The 13,648-nt window shown below is 38.6% G+C and overlaps 1 protein-coding gene across 2 annotated transcripts; it reads right to left on the bottom strand.

Annotated features, from left to right (window-relative positions):
- Window positions 1–4,458: 4,458 nt before the first annotated feature.
- LOC114289309 (pyruvate kinase 2, cytosolic) lies at window positions 4,459–12,957 on the bottom strand. Of its 2 annotated transcripts, none has more exons than XM_082898493.1 (6): window positions 12,823–12,957; window positions 11,711–11,807; window positions 11,521–11,618; window positions 5,189–5,344; window positions 4,781–4,858; window positions 4,459–4,683 (listed from the first exon to the last, which is right to left on the bottom strand). In XM_082898493.1, exons 1-6 carry the CDS (start codon window positions 12,889–12,891, stop codon window positions 4,474–4,476), a joined length of 708 nt encoding a protein of 235 aa, XP_082754619.1. In that variant the 5' UTR covers window positions 12,892–12,957; the 3' UTR covers window positions 4,459–4,473. The 2 variants fall into 2 exon arrangements, with proteins under 2 accessions (XP_082754619.1, XP_082754620.1); XM_082898494.1 differs by having other exon boundaries at window positions 11,521–11,591; window positions 12,823–12,948.
- Between the last annotated feature and the right edge of the window lie 691 nt (window positions 12,958–13,648).

Below are 13,648 nucleotides of genomic sequence, written 5' to 3'. Positions count from 1 at the left end.
ATTTGTCCTACTCTGCAGCCGGTTCGACAAATTTGTGACCGCCGTCATGCTTTCCACACATGCCTTCAGAGTATACTGATTGGCCTCCACATCTGACAGCACCGCCATTTTTTGCTCCACCGACCGCATCGGAAAGTTCAACGGAGTAAACTCCGGGGCGCTTGGTTGAGTTTCCAGTGCCACCGCACCAGTTCTCTCTCTCGTTGACTCGTTGAGGTCAGGAAAGAGGGTGAGCAGCCCGCGGGAAGACGATGAAGCCATTTTCTCGGCACCAGAGTGTTACACAGTGTCTCTCTCAGAAATCTCTCTCAGAAAACAGAGTGTTACAGATTCTCTCTCAGAAACCTCTCTCAGAATATCTCTCGCCGTTTTTCTCTGCCTCAGCCTCAGCCTCTGTCTTATAGCCGAGGCAGCCACGCGCATCGCGCGCTTTTTGACGCCGACAAACGGGCACGCCAACCCAGGCACTCACGTGCCTCGCCATGATGACTCCGGCACGCCTTTTGATAAAGTGGGCACGCCTTTTGATGGCACGCCTTTTGATAAAGTGGGCACGCCTTTTGATGCACGCCTTTTGATGACTTGGGCACGCCTTTTGATGGCACGCCTTTTGACAAAATTGGGCACGCCTTTTGAGGGTGCGACTCTTCAAGGGTCCGACAAGACTCAGTAAACTGTCCCGACATTTGATACCGATTAGCTTTTTCAAGGGTCCGACAAGACTCTGTAAACTGTCCCGACCTTGATTCCGGTTAGTTTCTACAAGGGTCCGACAAGACTCTGTAAACTGTTACAAGGGTCCAGCAAGACTCCGTAAACTGTCACAACAACTGTCACAACATTGTCTTCTACAACGGTCCGACATGACCCCATAAACTGTCTTCTACAACGGTCCGACATGACCCCATAAACTGTCTTCTACATCGGTTTGACACCCCCATACAGTGTCCTCTACAACGTTATGACACCACCATACAGTGTCCTCTACAACGTTATGACACCACCATCCAGTGTCTTCACCAACGGTCTGACACGACCATACAGTGTCTCCTATTCTTTTTTATTTTTATGTATTTTATTATTTTGTTCCTCTCTTCAAACTCAAGTTGGTTAGTTTCTATCCTCCTTGAGTTTGCGGGGGGCTGTTAGAATTTACCATTCACACTCACCTACTACACTCCACTACTCACACTCACCTACTACACTCCACTACTCCTCACCTACTACCCAAACCCTCTCCTATATAATGCCACTCTGATTTGTAATACTATATATCAATAAAGAACAATCAATAATAATACATCAGTTATTTTTTACACTATAAAACAGCACCAGATTGTCCTGTACGAAAAAAAAAGAAGAAGAATGATAGAGGTACAACATGCAAAGTCCTGGATGGCCAAGCTAAATAAGAGGATGCTACCACAAAGATATAAAGTCTTGTGATATAACATTGCGTCAGATTGTGTACAGCATGCAAACTCCTTGTGGTTTGACAAGTAGGCCATTTAAAATATATATATATATATATATAATAGAATTTGCCAAATAGCATAGCAACAAACAAATTGATGCTATAAGATAAAAAAAGAAGAAGAAGATCTTATGGAAGCTAAAGCACAGAAAAAAGAAGTTGTTTGGTCTTAAAGAAAGAAAAAAAATTTGGTCTCAAAGCAAACCTGATATGAGGGGAATAGAGGGTAATCTTTTGTATCCTCAAAGAGCAATTGCTGCTGGAAAGTGGCTGGAAAGTTGCTGTGTTTGGTCTTAAAGAAAGAAAAAAAAAAAAAAAAAATTGGTCTCAAAGCAAACCTGATATGAGGGGAATAGAGGGTAGTCTTTTGTATCCTCAAAGAGCAATCGCTGCTGGAAAGTGGCTGGAATGTTGCTGGAAATTTTCTGGAAAACAAAAAAAAATCTGTTGGGAGAAACAAAATCTGCAGGAAAAAAAAAGGGGCTGCAGAAAAAATATATGAATAGGTGTTATATAAGCAAATATTTTTGCTTAAGAAGGGAGGTAGTGGTCTCCTAAAATACTTCAAAGAACCAAGAGTTTAGGTAGGATTTGAAATACTAAGTAAGAGTTTGTGTTGGATTAGAAATCCTACCAATGCCAATCCATCCTATTCCATTTAGACAAACTCCTAAAATATATATATATATATATATATATATATATATATCTGCTGTAAAAAAATCCTAAAAATAATAAGTGGCAAATTGGAGGCCCACAAAAGAAAAGGGCCCATTAAAAAATGGTGGCCTAGAAAAGGAAAAGTCCATGATGGTCTAGAAAATCCATGATGGCCTAGAAAAAAATCTGCTGTAAAAAATGGTGGCAAGTTGGAGATCCACAAAAGAAAAGGCCCAATTTAAAGACAAACTCCTAAAATATATATAGATATATATATATCTGCTGTAAAAAAATCCTAAAAATAATAAGTGGCAAGTTGGAGGCCCACAAAAGAAAAGAGCCCATTAAAAAATGGTGGCCTAGAAAAGGAAAAGTCCATGATGGTCTAGAAAAATCCATGATGGCCTAGAAAAAAATCTGCTGTAAAAAATGGTGGCAAGTTGGAGGTCCACAAAAGAAAAGGCCCAATTTAAAAAAAAAAAAAATGGTGGCCTAGAAAAGAAAAGGTCCATGATGGTTTAGAAAAATCCATGATGGCCTAAAAAACAATCTACTGCAAAAAAAAAAAAAAAAAAAAAAAAAAAAATTGTGGCAAGCTGGAGGCCCACAAAAGGGAATGCCCGATTAAATCTTGGACCCTACTCATGACCCTTCAAAAAAAATAATAAAAAAAATGGTGGCAAATTGGAGGCCCACAAAAGGAAATATCCAATTAAATCTTGGACCTTACTCATGACCCTTTAGGAAAAAAAATAAAATAATAAAAAAAATAATAAAAAAATAAAAAAATCAAGTCCACAAAAAGGACCCGTGCAACAAAAGTAAAAGGGCTCATGAAAAAGCCGTCAACCCAAAAAAAAAAAAAAAAAAAAAAAAAAAAAAGCTAAAGACCAAAGCAAAGAAATAATCTCGTCCAAGACCTAAAGATCATCCAGATAAAAGTGCCAAATTGTCGTGACTCGCACAGTTAAGAAAATTCACTTGTGCAAGTCACAAGGGGCATTTGTTGGCACATAAATTTTAAACCAAATTTATGTTTAAATTTCAAATACAGTCAATGACACACATAGAGCCTACAATAAGATTGTTGTAGGCAATCACTTCCCAAAATGATTAACTTGCTCCGTTGAAGTGTATAAATAAAACAACGTCGTCTCTTAACGACGTTATTCAAGATGCTCAAATGACACGTGGAGCCTACGAAAGATGACACCTGTAGAGCCTACAGCAAGGACACCACACAGGATGAAACCCCAAAGATCAATCCGGTTAATCAGATATATGATTAATCAGATAGCGCTATTATTCAAAATTCAAATAGGCACTATCATTCAGTTTGAAATTCAAAATGAAGATGAAGCGTTCCTATCACCTGATGGCCCTCCATAAATATGAGGACCATCACACAAGACGCGAGGATCAAAAAAATCAGAAGGGAAAAGATCAGAGAGAGAGAAAGAAATTGAGAGCTAAAGAAGTCGTTACAAAAAAAAGAAGAAGAGAAGCCTAGAGAAATGAAGAGCCTACGTTAATGGCGATGAATAGGTAAAGGGTTCTAAACCCAAGAATTGTATTTTTGTATTCGAGCGTTCAAAACCCATAATAATTTCAATAAAATATTTCTTTTTTTTTTTTAAAATTGTCTTTTGTTGTTTATTTTGTTCTTCATTAATCGGAGGTTTCATTTGTATAAAATGTGTAATTAACGATCTGAAATACAGATCGGAAATAAGAACCTGCTATTCAAATAATCAACACTGTTTAGTCAAAAAACTAAACAGTGGACATTTGTAACATAAAATTTTGAAATGTGTTAGAAACACTTCATGTTTTAAAATTTGTGTCTACAGTGTACATTGATGGACAATATGAAAAAGTGTTCCTCTGCAAACTTATCTTACTTTTTTTTTTTTTTATTAACAGGAAATCTATGTTCCTATGAAGAATCAAACCCCAAGTATCAAAACTGTTCTCCTTTTGTGGTATTATTTGTATCAGAAACTGAACAATGAAACTTTTTCTTTGCAGATTGATTTCCCTCATTATTTAGAACATCATTGGGGAGACAAGTTTTGTCACTCAAATACTAATATAAAGTCTGAATTAGTTGTTAATAGCTATATAATTTCCTATGAAGAATCAAAGCCCAAGTATCAAAACTGTTCTCCTTTTGTGGTATTATTGGTGTTCAATCTTTTATCAGATACTGAAGAATGAAACTTTTCTTTGCAGATAGATTTCCCTTACTATTTAGAACATCATTGGGGAGACAAGTTTAGTCACTCAAATACTAATATAAAGCCTGAATTAGTTGTTAATAGCTATATAATTTTCTATAGTTAACAATTGCCGAGAAACCATCTCATGAGCAGAGGACCTAGAATCAAACAAGGTGATTCTAGTAAAACCAGCATTACCTGTCTATCAACGTCTGTTAAAGTAGGCAAATCGATATGGACTTGGGAAACATGCATGGTAAAAACAGATCCTACAAGGGATGCGCTGTTTTTGACTAGACATATGATATCTGGACCCCTTATCTCCAAAACCTGCATGATAGTCAAACAGAACTATCAGATCAAACTGAGTGCCCAAATCCATACTTTCAATAAGTAAGCATGAAGAAGCATCAACTGTAGTTCTCACCTCCAGCCATACAGAGGTGGTTTCAATTCCCGTGAAGAGATACTGCCCCACAAAAATAGTGTCCCCCTTCTTTACTGTCTGGAATCCAAAGGGAGAAAAGGTTACAAATTAAATGGCATATAAATTGAAGAGATATTATAAACTTTTTTCATGTCAGAGTGGTGTAGATATTCAATTGAAGAATAAATGTCAGATGCAAGATATAAATTCAAAGAAGAGAAGGGTATTATATAACATTTCATCCAAACCATGCATTTTTTTAAGAATGAGTGATGCAACACCTATTGCATGGCTAAAAACTTTTATTGCCATGTCCCCGTATCCGCATCCGTATCCGCATCCCCATTTTTTTTTTTTGAAATTACCATGTCCTGTTTCTGTGTTGTAAAGCTGAATTTTAAAACATACCTTGGCAAGCCCAGTATAATTTACAGGTAAGACCTCTGCTGATGGTTCTATAGTAGTATCTGGAGTAATTGTCACACGATTGTCAGCCTTCATCTCAATTCGATTCCCAGTCTTATTGCACACCTGAAGTGCTGGACCCATAGTATCCAGCATAACCTGGAAATGATCAATTAGAATCAAAATATTTACAAATAATTAAATTAAAAAATAAAGAAAACATAAAAATTGAATTTGAAGTCAAAAGGGCACAATGTGTTGAGCATTCCACACCATGTGAAGTTGGCTATGGAAGTCAAAATGTAGCTGCTGCAGATTTGGGCTACAGATTTGCTGAAGTTTTTTTCAAACCTAGGGTGGCTGTGTTAATGGCTTGCCATTTATTTTGGTAGTTGGTTGTTGGTTGTTGGCAAGTAGATGTTGATCTTTGATTCTCCCATTTGTGTATAAATGGGAAGAGCTGTGAGCTGAGATTGTAATGAGAGAGATCAAGAGTGAAGAAAAGATAGAGTTGTGAGAAGTGTATGAGAGTTGAGTTGAGAGAGTGAGACTCCTCCTCCTTTGTTTTGTATTTGTTTTGTTCATAGTGAAGTTTTCTCTCTTTCTCTCGTGGATGTAGGCATTGGGCCGAACCATGTAAATATTTGTGTCTCATTTGTGTGTATGATTGTTTGTTGATCATTTTCTGGGTGTGTTTAATCCTAACAAAGTGATATCAGAGCCTGATTGTGTGTTTTTTGGAAAAACTTAGTGCGTTTTTCAGAATTGCCCAGATTTCAAAGTGGTCGAAATCCACTTTTGATCACACCAGGTTGAAACTCTCAACGAGACGAGCACACAGGAAAAAACTGCATCAAAAAAGGACGACGGAGAAGCCCCCACGCGCCCCACGTGCCCCATGCGCCACTGACGCCGTTCCCACGCGCCGGAGACTAGCAGCACGTGCATCACGCACGAAACCAGGGAAGAAGACGACCTGACGTCATCAGATTATGTCATCTTGCTGACATCATTGGGTTGACCCACTCCGACCCGCTGACCAAGTTGCTGGCTGGAGCCGATGACCAGAACCGAGCCATGTTGACCAAGCTGTTGACTGAACCGCTGACTAAGCCACGCCGCTAGTCAAGCCACTCCGCCGCCGCTGACATCAGCCTGATGCCAGCCGAACTGGAGGAATTATCCAGTGCTTCTCAGCTGCTCCAGATTATGCCGACCTGAACCATTAAATTGTTTTGGCTAGATCTGAGCTATTTGAAGTCTGTTTTTAACGATCCAATAGTGTGTTCCAACTATTTGGAATATTCCAAACACATTCGTATGGTCAAATTTTACAAATCAGATTTCAAAAATTTGCAATTTTTATTTTGGCATTCCAAAGAGCTTTTGTGGCTAATTTGACCAGTTTGGACTCAATGGCGAAGTCTGATTTTTCAGACAGAAATCATTTTCTGTAGAGACAATTATTGATGGAGGAATCAACATTGACTTCGAGGATCCATGATCAAGCTGAATGCTTCCAACTATGCAATTTAGAAGCCTAGAATGGAGGATGTCCTATACTGCCCAGATTTGTTTGACCCCATTGAGCTAAATGGAGTTAAACCAGCTGCAAAGAAGGATGAAGATTGGAAGCGGAAGAATCGAAAGACCATTGGTCAGATCAGACAATGGATCGATCCTAGTGTCTTCCACCACGTCGCCCAAGAGACTAATGCCTATACTCTTTGGACAAAATTAGAAGGCATATAACAGTCGAAGACTGCGCGGAATAAAGCCCTCCTAATGAGAAGGCTTGTAAATTTGAAGCTGAAAGGTGGCGTTTCTGTTGCAAAACACACCAGTGAGTTCCAAAATCTGGTGAACCAACTAGCAACTGTTAAAATGGAATTGGATGATGAGATACAAACCCTATTGCTGCTCAGTTCCTTGCCAAACAGTTGGGAGACGTTGGTGGTGTCCCTCAGCAACTCTGCACCTGAAGGAAGACTGACCACAAACATGGTCATGGATGCTTTATTTAGTGAAGAGGCAAGAAAGAAAGACATGGGTGGAGATCAATCCCATGCCCTCGTCACAGAAAATAAAGGCAGAGGTAGAGGCAGGGGAAGAAGCAAAAGCAGAGAACGCAGCAAAGAAAGATCTCAAGACAAGGGGAAGTCCAAAGAAGGTATGAGCCAGCCAAGGTTCAAGTGTTACCATTGTGGCTAGAAGGGTCACATAAAGATATATTGCTATGCCTTGAAGGGAGAACAAAAACAAGGCAATAGACAGCCAAAAACCGAAGATAGGAACACTGTAGTTACTGTCTATGAGGATATTGCATTATTCTCTATTGAAGAAGAAGAATGCCTCCATATGTCAGATAACGACACTGAGTGGGTGGTAGATATAGCAGCTTTCTACCACGCTACATCCCGAAAAGAGTTCTTCAGTACGTACCAAGCTGGAGATTTTGGTACAATGAAGATGGGTAAATTCAGTTTTGCGAAGATTGTGGGAATCAGTGATGTTCGCATCCAAACCAAAGTTGGGTGCACGATGGTGTTGAAAGATGTCAGGCATGTTCCCGATTTACACCTAAATCTTATTTCAGGGATAGTCTTAGATCAACAAGGCTATGAGAACTACTTCGTCAAAGCCATGCGGAAATTGAAGAATGGATCTCTGGTGGTAGCTAGAGGACAAGCAACTCGTCCGTTGTACAAGACTCATGTGAATGTGATTTTAGATAGCCTCAACCCAGCAGAAGATGGGGCATCACCAAATTTGTGGCATAAAAAGCTGGGTCACATGAGTGAGAAAGGGTTATAGATTCTAGCAAAGAAGTCTCTTATTTCCTTTGCCAAAGATGCGAAATTGAATCCTTGTGACAACTGCTTATTTGGGAAGCATGATAGAGTCGCTTTCCACTCATCATCCATAAGACAATCAGCTTTGGTCTTTAGGACATAAACCCATACCTTTCGTGATGCATCATCAATAAACGTTAAGAAGTATTTTCTGCCACCCAAATATTCCACTTCTATGGGACCCGCATACATCATAATATACTCTGCTCAATAACTCTGATTGTCTAGCTGAGGTGTTCCAACATTTTTAGACATTCCATGCTATGGTGGAAAGGGAGATCGGAAAAAAATTGAAGTGCCTCCGAACAGATAATGGAGGCGAGTACACGTCAAATGAGTTTGAAGCCTACCGTGCTACTCGTAGCATTTGACATGAGAAGACTGTTCCTGAAACCCCGCAACAAAATGGTGTAGCCAAGAGAATGAATCGGACCATTGTGGAGAAGATCAGATGTATGCTCAAAATGGCAAAGCTGCCAACGCCATTTTGGGGAGAAGCTGTTCATGTTGCTTGCTATTTGATCAACTGATCGCCATCAGTTCCACTGAATTTTGAGATTCTATAAAAGATGTGGTCTGGGAGGGAGATTTCTTACTCTTACTTAAGAGTGTTCGGGTGCAAAACATTTGTACATGTATCCAAGGAACATAGGCAGAAGCTGGATGATAAAGTTACTCCATGCATTTTTATTGGCTATGGAGATGAAGAATTTGGATACAGATTGTGGGATCCTAAAAATAAAAAGGTTATTCGAAGCAGAGATGTGGTGTTTTAAGGAGGCCAAACTTTAGAAGACTTTGGGCAACCAGCCAAACCCAAAGTAGATAATGTTTCAGAAATTGTTTCGAATCCTGTACCATCACAGCATGCCACTGATGAAAAACTACCGCAGCATGCAACCAATGATGTAGAGGTGCATGATGGATTTCCAGAAGAAGAAGATCCAGAAGAAGAGGGTGTTGAGCAGGGGGAGCCACAACCCCCTCCGCTAGGGACTATTGGTCCACAGTTACGAAGATCAATAAGAGAGCCTAAGCCATCGTCAAAATACCCTGCTCCTGAGTATATTTTGCTTACTAATGAGGGAGAGCCAACAAGTTTTCAAGAAGCTCAGAATCATAAGGAGAAGAGTAAGAGATGCAGTCCTTGCAGAAAAATCAGACTTATGATTTGATAAAACTTCCCCAAGGTCGAAAAGCACTGAAGAACAAATGGGTGTTTAAGTTGAAGAAAGATGGCGCAGCGGAAAGCTAGTCAAGTATAAGGCTGGATTGGTTGTCACGGGTTTCGGGCAGAAGAAGGGTGTTGATTTTGATGAAACCCTCTCACTAGTTGTGAAAATGACACCCATTCGAGTAGTTTTGGGACTAGTGGCCAGTTTGAATTTGGAACTTGAACAAATGGATGTGAAGACGGCATTTCTCCATGGTAATTTGGAGGAAGAAATTTAAATGGAGCAACCAGAAGGTTTTGAAGTAAAAGGGAAAGAAAACTTAGTCTGCAGATTAAAGAAAAGTCTCTACGACCTCAAACAAGCACCGAGACAGTGGTACAAGAAGTTTGACTCATTTATGGTGGGTCATGAGTACAAGAGAACTGCTGCAGACCAGTGTGTATATGTCAGGAAATTTCCTAGTGGAAACTTCATCATACTCCTGCTCTATGTTGATGACATGCTGATTGTTGGACAAGATGCCACAACAATCAGATCACTGAAGAAGGAGTTATCACAATCCTTTGACATAAAGGACCTAGGCCTTGCACAACAAATTTTGGGCATGTAAATTATACGTGACAGGAAAGCCAAGAAATTGTAGTTGTCATAGGAGAACATAGGAGAAGTATGTTGAACGAGTGCTTGAAAAGTTAAACATGAAAGATATCAAGCCAGTCAATACTCCACTGGCTAACCATTTCAAGCTGAGCAAGAAGACTTGTCCCTCCTCTACAAATGAAAGAGAAGAGATGGAGACAATTCCCTACTTATCTGCAGTAGAGAGTTTGATGTATGCAATGGTGTCCACCCGACCAGATTTGCTCATGCTGTTGGAGCAGTGAGCAGATTTCTTTCCAATCCAGGGAAAGAGCATTGGGAAGCAGTCAAGTCGATTATGAGATACCTTAAGGATACATCTAAAATGTGTTTGTGCTTTGGAGGAGCAAAACCAGTCTTGGAAGGCTATGCTGATTCAAATATGGCAGACGATCTTAATGGTAGAAAATTTACATTAGGATTTATGTTCACTTTCGCAGGGGGAGCTATGTCTTGGCAGTCCAAGCTGTAGAAGTGTGTTGCTTTATCGACGACCGAGGCAGAATATATTGCCATAGCAGAAGCTGGGAAAGAGATGTTGTGGTTGAAGCGGTTTCTCCAAGAACTGGGACTAAAGCAAGAAAAGTTCACGGTACATTGTGATAGCCAGAGTGCCATAGACCTGAGCAAGAATTCTATATACCATTCTCGTACAAAGCACATTGATGTTCGGTATCATTGGATACGCGAAGTGATGGAGAAGCAGTTATTGAAACAGGTCAAGATCCACACAGATAAGAATCCAGCCAACATGCTTACAAAAGTGGTCTTGAGAGACAAACTCGAAGTATGCAGGTACATTGCTGGGATGGACTTCCAAAAGGATCGTACTCCTCGTAGGTGTGGAGGGGGAGAATTGTTAAGCATTCCACACCATGTGAAGTTGGCCATGGAAGTCAAAATGTAGCTGCTGCAGATTTGGGCTACAGATTTGCTGAAGTTTTTTTCAAACCTAGGGTGGCTGTGTTAATGGCTTGTCATTTATTTTGGTAGTTGGTTGTTGGCAAGTAGATGTTGATCTTTGGCTCTCCCGTTTGTGTATAAATGGGAAGAGCTGTGAGTTGAGATTGTAATGAGAGGGATCAAGAGTAAAGAAAAGACAGTTTGAGAAGTGTATGAGAGTTGAGTTGAGAGAGTAAGACTCCTCCTCCTCTGTTTTGTATTTGTTTTGTTCACAGTGAAGCTTTTTCTCTTTCTCCCATGGATGTAGGCATTGGGCCGAACCACGTAAATATCTGTGTCTCATTTGTGTGTATGATTGCTTGTTGATCGTTTTCTGGGTGTGTTTAGTCCTAACATAATGTGAATGTATTCATATGGCCTGATCAACCATAAGAATGCAAGCTCAAGTTTTAAGCTAGTCACTTGCATAAAACTAAACATAGGATTAGTCCATACCCAGTCCACATTTCCCAGCTTTCTCAACATAAAAATGAGTTTGAAAATATGTGGAGCTATTTAAAATTTAAGCATTTTTGCAAAACGAAAAAAAGGTTGTTAAATAAATGAAATTTTCAATCATGAGAAGGATACATTCCGTATATCACCTATTAAACTTACACTTAGTTAAAAAAGTGAGAACTATATTATACTAAAAAGAGGTGTAGACTTGTAGTACAACGTTATATCACTCTAAAAAATGCAAAAATGTCCACAAGTTGATACTTACAGCACATAGCCTCTTCACATTTTTCATGGCAATCCTCAAATTTTCCAAAGTTTCCTGGTGGTAGTTGTCATCTAACCAAGAAAAATCAAAACGTGCAACTGGAAAAACAGAAAAAGGAAAAATTGAATATAGCAGATCATAACACTCCTGATGATGTAAAATAGAATACTGAGAACCAATGATGAATTACCTGACATTCCTGCCTCAAGACATGCCTCAATCACCACAACTGACCGTGAATTTGGTCCAAGGGTTCCAACTATTTTGGTGAGTGACGGTAAAAAACTCTGAAAATTTCCAAGAATATTAACAAAAAAAGTCTAGTAGAAGGGATACATATTTCTGAACATGTCAAAACCAAGCAGGATTACTAAAAGAATTAAAGCAAGAAATGAATGTTGGAAGAAGGCTGATATAGCTCTTGTAGAAGGCTGATATAGCTCTTGTATTATTAATGTTTATTAATGTCGGTTAAAACCTGGGTTGTGTTCTTGACAGTCATCTGAGAACAATAAAGTTTACATTGACCTGTTCTCTTTGAGATTTTTAGAAATAATACTGAATTTATTAAGTCAGGAGCACCAGGTTTCTCATTATCTAATTCTGTTGAAACCCAATTGGCTCAAAAGGTACTCTCTTCATATCTTGACACAGATCATCCAACTTCATACCTTAAGCAAGCACAACTAAAAAACTAGCTCAACCTCACTCCCACAAATGACTGGGTTTGTGGTTTCCCAAGCAAACCCCTAAAGGGTTTTGCAAATCAGGTCATTAGCCCTATATCATAATCCTTCCTTCATATGAGATAATCCGAAATTAGAAGAAATTTTTTCTACACAATTATTTAGGGTGTACTTGGGTGATCCCAAGAGTGTGGATTAACTTCTTCATCCATGAACTTGCCTTTTTTCATTTAGAGTTGATTTTAGATCATAGCTCTTATTATACCATCTTAAAGCATAGAACTCAAAACCAATTTGCACTTCATTAACCAAGCTTGGGTGGCTTAGATTGGCGACATGGGATTAAGTCCAACAGAAATCATCAAGTCAAGAACTTCCAGTACAATTTTAGCTCAAGTCAGTTACATTGCTTCTTTTGGAAACTAAAACACCATGAAACAGGGGTTTTGAAATCTTATATTTCTTCTCTTCTACTCAATTTTTCTCGGAAACTAAACACAGTGGTAAGTAAATTCTACATGAAACTAAAAGTTTGAGATTGTTCTGAAAGAATGTAGCAATAATAATCTTGCAAAATGTTAGGATTTGGTACAGAGAGAGAGAGAGAGAAGCTTACAGGTTTGGAGGGAGTAAGAACAGAGGCTAATCGGACTGGCCCTTCAACCACCATTTGACCTCCTTGCATTGCTGTGAGAGAGAGAGAGAGAGAGAGAGAGAGTGGTAGAGGTTTTGTTTGGTAGAGAGCATTATGGCGGGTAAATAAGCAAGAGAAAGAAGCCTAGAGGCCACGCGGTAGGTGAGGAGGACGAAACTGAAATTACCAAAGAGCCCTTCTTTATTTTTTATTTTTGTTTTCTTTACATATCTTTAGTTTCATTCACTACAAAGATAAAAAAAATTGTTAAAAAATGAAAATAACTTAACTAGTGTGAAAATTAAAAAATAATAAATGTGAAGTATCAATAAATCCCAAAATATAATTTTGTGAACGGTTTAATCTTCCTTTTTTCTTATGAACTCAAAAGTCTCATTAAAGTGAAATTACACAAAAGAGTAGTCACTTACATGTTTGGATTTAGAGATAAAAGTAGATTTATTTAAATGTAAAGTTCCACATTTGGACAATCTATACTATACAAGATTTAAATTTTCCCTCATTACGAACAAAAATGTGACACTATAATAACGTAACACTCTAATGTAGCACTCTAATATAATACATTAAAAAACTTCTTTGTGCACTTTTCTCAAACGTAATAACGCAACACTTCAAAAAAATTCATTAGTGTACTTTTTCCAAACGTAATACTACAATGTAACACACAAATTTTTTTTTTCTTATTATATTTTTCCCGAACATAACATTTCAATCAATGTAATTCCAAACGTAACACTCCAATGTAATATACACAAAAATACTAAAAAATTCCTTAATATAATTT

This window comes from Camellia sinensis, chromosome 12 (genome assembly GCF_055761805.1).
Source record: "Camellia sinensis isolate YWXY chromosome 12, ASM5576180v1, whole genome shotgun sequence".
Taxonomy (NCBI): domain Eukaryota; kingdom Viridiplantae; phylum Streptophyta; class Magnoliopsida; order Ericales; family Theaceae; genus Camellia; species Camellia sinensis.
The sequence above is the reverse complement of the archived record's forward strand: the minus strand, read 5'-3'. Positions and strand labels throughout refer to the sequence as shown.

What these genes read in the sequence shown, in the direction of transcription:
- LOC114289309 (XM_082898493.1), bottom strand. Translation starts at nt 12,891, where the DNA reads ATGCAAGGAGGTCAAATGGTGGTTGAAGGGCCAGTCCGATTAGCCTCT. An exon ending in TTCTTACTCCCTCCAAACCT is followed by an intron (nt 11,808 to 12,822) that starts GTAAGCTTCTCT and finishes GGAAATTTTCAG; the next exon opens with AGTTTTTTACCGTCACTCAC. An exon ending in ATGTGAAGAGGCTATGTGCT is followed by an intron (nt 5,345 to 11,520) that starts GTAAGTATCAAC and finishes GATCATTTCCAG; the next exon opens with GTTATGCTGGATACTATGGG.